The sequence below is a fragment of the Benincasa hispida genome, chromosome 7 (genome assembly GCF_009727055.1).
Source record: "Benincasa hispida cultivar B227 chromosome 7, ASM972705v1, whole genome shotgun sequence".
NCBI lineage: Eukaryota > Viridiplantae > Streptophyta > Magnoliopsida > Cucurbitales > Cucurbitaceae > Benincasa > Benincasa hispida.
In genome coordinates, this window is record NC_052355.1 from 18894459 (window position 1) to 18900859 (window position 6401).

Here is a 6401-nt window from a genome sequence, read left to right on the forward strand (position 1 = left end):
CTGCAGTTAATAACTGGCTAACGACCCAATTCCAAATGAAAGATTTGGGAGAGGCTCAGTTTGTTCTGGGTATACAGATCTTTCGGGATCGTAAGAACAAAGTCCTAGCTCTGTCTCAGGCATCGTACATTGATAAGATGTTGCTCAAGTACTTGATGCAGGACTCCAAGAGGGGCCTACTGCCATTCAGGCATGGATCACTTTGTCTAAGGACATGTGTTTTAAGACGCCTCAAGAGGTAGGAGATGAGACGGTCCCATATGCATCTGTCGTTGGTAGTTTGATGTAAGCAATGCTCTATACTCGACCAGACATCTGCTATGCTGTGGCATAGTCAGTAGGTATCAGTCTAACCCAAGCAAGGTCACTAGACAATAGTGAAAAACATCCTCAGGTATCTTCGGAGAACGAGGATTATAGTTCGTGTATGGATTTAGGGACTTGATCCTTACTGACATAATGGATTTGACTTTCAGACTGTATAGGACTCTCGCAAGTCTTAGTGGACAGTTCTTACTTTAACGGAGAGAGTGTAGTGTGTGTGACACACTAACAGGGTGCATCGCCGACTCCATATGGAGGCGGAGTACGTTGCAGCTTGTGAAGCTGCTAAGTAGGCCATCACTGGAAGTTGTTCCAGATATGTCTAGGCCCATTACCCTCTATTGTGATAATAGTGGAGCAGTGGCGAACTCTAAGAAGCCTAGAAGTCACAGGCGCGACAAAACATAGAGCGGAAGAATCATCTGATCTGCGAGATAGTGCATTGAGGACTTGATTGTCACAAAGATCGCTTTGGAGCACAATGTTGCTGACTCGTTTACGAAGCTCTCAGAGCTACAGTGTTTAAGGTCACCTTTAGAGCATGGGTCTACAGGATCGCCGCAGCTGGACTAGGGTAAGTGGTAGATTTTCTTGTACTGGGAGATGTTGGGTTGATGCCTTAAAGTCTTGTGTCCTATAGTTTGTAAACAGTTTGTACGAACACTTGTGATGATATACATGTATGATATTTTACTTCACTTCTTAATTTTGCTCAGTTGAATATTTTATTTGGTTTACCACAAATCAACAAACCTAAAATCCCTGGTTATCTGGATATAACATAAGCATGTATGTGGTGACATACAAGTGGATCATGTCTTAAGTGATAACCAAAATGGTTTGTAGTGTATGGATATGGGAGGGAAACCTTATCCTGGTAACATTACGGATGCGACCCGCTTTGTGGAATGGTCACAAGTGTTGTGGCTTATCATAGATGGTCTGATCCTGATCATTTATGTAGGGGACATGAGAGCGGGGGCGTCCTATACAAAGAGTTTGTATAAGACCTGACCACGAAGTGTTAACGTCTCGTTATATAACACCTTCATGATAGAGACTTCACTTAACTAAGATGACCATAGGTAACATGACCTCAATTATGAGTGAGTTGGTAACTCCTGCCATTAAGGGCGATCCTTTGATTTTCATGGGTGCAAGTGGCCAGGTCGCCGAATAAAACCTACCACTTTGGGGATTCGTCTGATTTCAGAGTTAGGAACTCAGCTACACAAGATGGAATTCACTCCTTCCTTGAAGCAGGGGCAAGTAGATAGATAGCTCCCTTAAGGGCTGATTCTAGGGCTTGAACGATGTGGCTCCACACATCTTCTCTTGGCCCGATAGGTGTTCACACATAGTTGGACTATGTTGTATTATTCATTAGAGGAATCAGTTGTACTTAAGAGTGAGATGTAACTTCAGGGGCCACGAGCATCTGTGAAGGGTCATCGTACTCATGATTGGTTATATCCGATGGATACATAAATATATCTGTGGTAAGAAGAGTTCAGCTGTTGATCTTTAGTGGAATGCCTGACAGTTAACGAATGGTTGATCTCGTGGCTAAAGAGTTTAGTTAGCTATTCACATACCGTTGGAGCTTCAAGCCACAGGTCCATAAGGTCCCCTTGGTAGCTTGGATAAAGTTGAGAATCAGTTTTTGGGTCAGTTTAAAATGTTCAAATTGACAAGAGGGAGTTCGATTATATATGATATAATTGAACTAGTTAATTATATATGATATAATTGACTAAATGTATGAGATACATTATTTTGGAGGAAATTGGATATAAATATGGTTTATATCAAGTAGAGGAGAAATTACTATAGTAGATATATGATATCAAACTATAGGTTAAGAATATAATATGATTATTTCATTATTTAATTAAATAGGCGGTTATGAGATAATTGTTCAAGAATTTCTCCAGAATCGTGCGAATGTGGGAAAATTGAATCCAGTTCTTGTAATTGAAGAATAAAATGAAAATTGGTTTCATGTTTGAAAAAGACACAAAAATTTGCTCATGGTGTGAATCCATACGATCGCTTAACGTTTAGAGCCTATATGATAGCACCCATCACCTAAACGATCTCACACTTGCACACTAAACGATCGCACGCGATTTCTAAACGATCGCTTATCTTCTCTAAACGATCGCTTAGCGTGCCTAGCAGACCTAAACAATCGCTTACTATTGACTAGACGATCGCTTAGTAAAACCTACACAATCGTGTACCTTTCTCTAAACGATAAGCACCCGACTATACGATAGTCATCTACTATCTCCCACTTGCTTGTTCATTCTATACGATCCTCCCTCTATCAATTCCATCAACGTCCACCCTTTCGATTCTCACTCCAAGAATACCGAGGGCTTCCAGTGGTGGTGTCGTCCCCAGTTGCTGTTTGTTTGTGCGCTGTCGATCGTGTAGACGACCGAGGTGCTGCTAGGCGACTGATTGTTGGGCGATAAGGAATGTAGAGGATTAGCTTCCGCTGGACTGAGTTCGATTGAAGATTGTCTTCAACTGGTATGTTTACTCAATCTTTTGTATATTAATTATTAAAACATGCCTATAATTAGCGTTACAATGCATATTTATTTATTAGAATATATGTGTGGTAATTCGGTCACAATGAAATTGAAAAGATCCGCATGCGCTCATGGATACTCTTGTTTAAGAGATCCTTCATTTGGGACGTTAAGTTGAGTGTTGTTAGTGTTTGATTGTTTAAGCTAGTCTTGGAATTTCGACTCGAGATAAGCAATCTTACTACTGGAACTACCTTTGTTCTGGGCGATAAAATTGAGGCTAATTTTGTTGGATTTGAGATTGAATGAACTTTTTAGAAAGAATATATGAGTATGTGATAATATGATTGGAGCATGTTATATGTATGAGCATGATTTAGAATTTTTATGAGGCATATTAGTAGAACGCCTGAGCTTGGGCCTAAATTACGAGATAAGTGACACTACCACTGAAATTCCATAGCGCTAGATGGAAATTAGATATATGTTGATGTACATGTTTTCATGAGATTTGTTTTTGGATCTATGAATGTATGTCGTGTGGTTTACCATGAAATTATGAATGATCCATTATGTGAATGTTTTAAGAAGTCTAATGCATGAAAGAGATGTACTAGGGTCGATTCATTTTTACAATATTACACATGCTTGCTAGACTGATTCACATGATATTATTTACAAGATTCTATAGGACTCATGAACAGGTAAATGTTACATGTAATATGATCTTGGATGCGATCTCTTTTCCTTTCCAACATTTGATTTATTTGAGTTCATAAAAGTGATACATGTCTAGGGGCACTAGTGCTTGAAAGAGATGTACTAGGGCCTGTATGTATGAAAGTGATTCCTAGAGGGGGCTGAGCTTTACGAAAGAGGTGCATGCTCAATGGGTTATGTGTATACAGAAAGGTGTATACATAACCATGTGTACGAAAGAGGTGCACATCCTTGCATTCATAGAGAAGGCCTGGGGTGTATGAAAATGATGCATTCATAGAAGGTTCAATGAATATGAGAAAGATATATATCGAACCTAATGTGTGTGAAAGTGACGCACGTCTAAGGGAATGGTAAAAGTGTGAGCCAGTTAATAGAAATCTTCTGGTCCTACTAGTATAGAGTTTTAGTTCTTGTAGCATTTATTGGACATAAATGCTTAGCCTGACCTCGGTCGTAGGGTTTCTTACTGAGTATTTTATACTCATCCTTTCTTACGTTATGTTTTTCAGGTAAGAACAAGGATGTATTGACGAGTGACAGAAGGAATCTGTGACTGTGCCATTGGGACCAAAGAAATGTTTCCGCTCACGTTTTCATGTTTTGATGTTTTAAAATTCCAGTCTTGATGTGTGAATTTAAAGTTTCATTGTTGAAATTTTTATTTATCAGACTTCATGAAATTTATTTTGAAAGATTTTTAGTTATTTGGATGTTACAAAAGTATTTATGTAAATAAATTCGTTTGATTTAGTTAAAATTTGTGAGAGAGTCATTTTGAGGTTTATGCATGTATGAAGTAACGACCTTATATAAGTCCTAAAAAGTTTGGGTAGTTATAGTTTGTATCAGAGCTGAAGTTTTGGGTTCTAAATACTAATTTACTACGTATGTCTAGATAGTCCCTGTGGCCCAGTAACGAATTCCTCATCAACACCAAATATATCCTACTAAATAAATTTTTCAGTAGATGCATGAGACTGGTTGATATAATATTTCTGTAAACATGTTTTCTTGAGAGGGATCCAAAGAGAGCTAATCCCGGAGTCATGACAGGACATGGCATCTAAGCTCAGAGCAAGGAAGCCAAATAGAGGAGAGGTTTGAGATCCCCAAGTTCAGCATCCACAAGTCCAGGATTCTCACCCGCCAGGGATGCAGAAAGAGATATTTGGTGGAAGTTATACTATCTCGACAGCTTCAAATCCACCTATGGCTCAAGTTGATGAGAAAGCAATGGAATCAAGAATTGAGGAAGCTGTGGCATTCTCCCTGATGGATAGACTCCAGGATTTGATCCGCAATGCAATGGGAGGGCAGACCGCCCATGACCAGACTCGACAAGAACAAGTACCACCAATTCAACTAAAACACACCTAACCGTAGGGTCAGAACATGTAGAATCTATCCCATGAGGCTAAACACTTGCAGGATTTCAAAAAGTTTGATCCCCGCCCCTTCGATGGATCGTTGAGAGATCCTATGAAAGCAAAGATGTGGTTGTCCTCGATCGAGAAGATCTTTCACTACATGAGGTGTCCGGAGGAGCACAAACTCCGTTGTGCAGTTTTTATGTTGATAGACAACGTAGAGATATGGTGGTGTTCAATAGAAAAAAGGATTGACACAAGTGGAGAACTTGCGACGTGGGATCAGTTTAAGGAGCGTTTTTACAAGAAGTATTTCTCTGCCAACACTCAGTATAACAAGTAAGCGAAATTCCTAAATTTGAAGCAAGGGGTTATGTCAGTAGAAGAATATGAGCAAGATTTTGACAAGTTGTCCCACTTTGCTCTAGAGCTAGTAGCCACCGAGGTAGCGAGGATAGAAAGGTTCGTTCAGGGTATGAGGGGCGGAATGCGAGGTATTTTGCATGCCCTTGATCTCAAGACTTATGCTGTGGCACTGCAGGCAGTCGTGAGGATCAATGCTGATTCCCAGGAAGGGAATGAGTATAGGAAATCGTTGGGAATAAGGACCTCTCTGGGGCATGAAAGAAAAGCAAAGCAGAAGACTTCTGAGCCTCAGAAAAAAAGTTGAAGCACATATAGAACTCCACGACATTAAGGGCAACAAGGCCTTTAACCTGTAGCTATTAAGTGGAAAAGTCAGTCTATAAGTCATGTGGAAAGCGTCACTGGGGTCGTTGCTTAGCCAGAGCAGGGGTGTGTTATCGTTGTGGACAAAAAGGGCATATGGCATATAGGTGCCCTATTAGAAGCTCTACAGATGGTAGGGACCAGCCTTCGGGCTCAGATCAAGGGGATTCAAGTGGATAGCAACAACGGAATAGGAGTAAAGCCACCACTTGACATGAGACGGAGAGGTCAGACACTGTGGTGAAAGGTGCACTTCTCATTCTAGGTCCTAACACCCTAGGGTTGTTCGAGTTTATGTTTCCTTGCATTCTTTCGTACCTTCAGTTTTTAAAAGATGCTAAGATAGTATGAAAGGCCATGTTTGCTCCGTTTGTCTTATACAAAGTTATTGTTTTGGTACATGGAAAGAATAGGGAATGTTAGGTTTGTTGGCATAATGGAACATAGTTGTAACCTTGGTAGTTTCGAACATGTAAAGTTTAAAGTTATTTAGTCATAGATTGGATGGTTGAGAACCATATTGGTTCAGACTGTTTCTATACGGAAAGTGGATATTCCCAATACAGATGTATAGATCATGAAGGTTTTTATCTTAGAAGTTGTCAAAAGAAAAAAAAAAAGTGGTTATAGCTATTATGAGGTTATGGTGATGTATTTTGAATTGATAAATGCTCTATAGTATTCGAGGACCTCAAGAATCTCATTTAAGTGAGATATT

General features: G+C 39.8%; 1 protein-coding gene across 1 annotated transcript; it reads left to right on the forward strand.

The window, feature by feature from the left end:
- Positions 1-4796: 4796 nt before the first annotated feature.
- LOC120081005 lies at positions 4797-5297 on the forward strand. The gene is made up of 2 exons (XM_039035687.1): positions 4797-4934; positions 5016-5297. The coding sequence occupies exons 1-2, from the start codon at positions 4797-4799 to the stop codon at positions 5295-5297; spliced, it is 420 nt and encodes a 139-aa protein (XP_038891615.1).
- The last annotated feature ends 1104 nt before the right edge of the window (positions 5298-6401 follow it).

Coding starts and splice junctions, on each gene's coding strand:
- LOC120081005 (XM_039035687.1), top strand. CDS start 4,797: ATGGCTCAAGTTGATGAGAAAGCAATGGAATCAAGAATTGAGGAAGCT. Junction 4,935..5,015: donor ACCAGACTCGACAAGAACAA/GTACCACCAATT, acceptor AAACACTTGCAG/GATTTCAAAAAGTTTGATCC.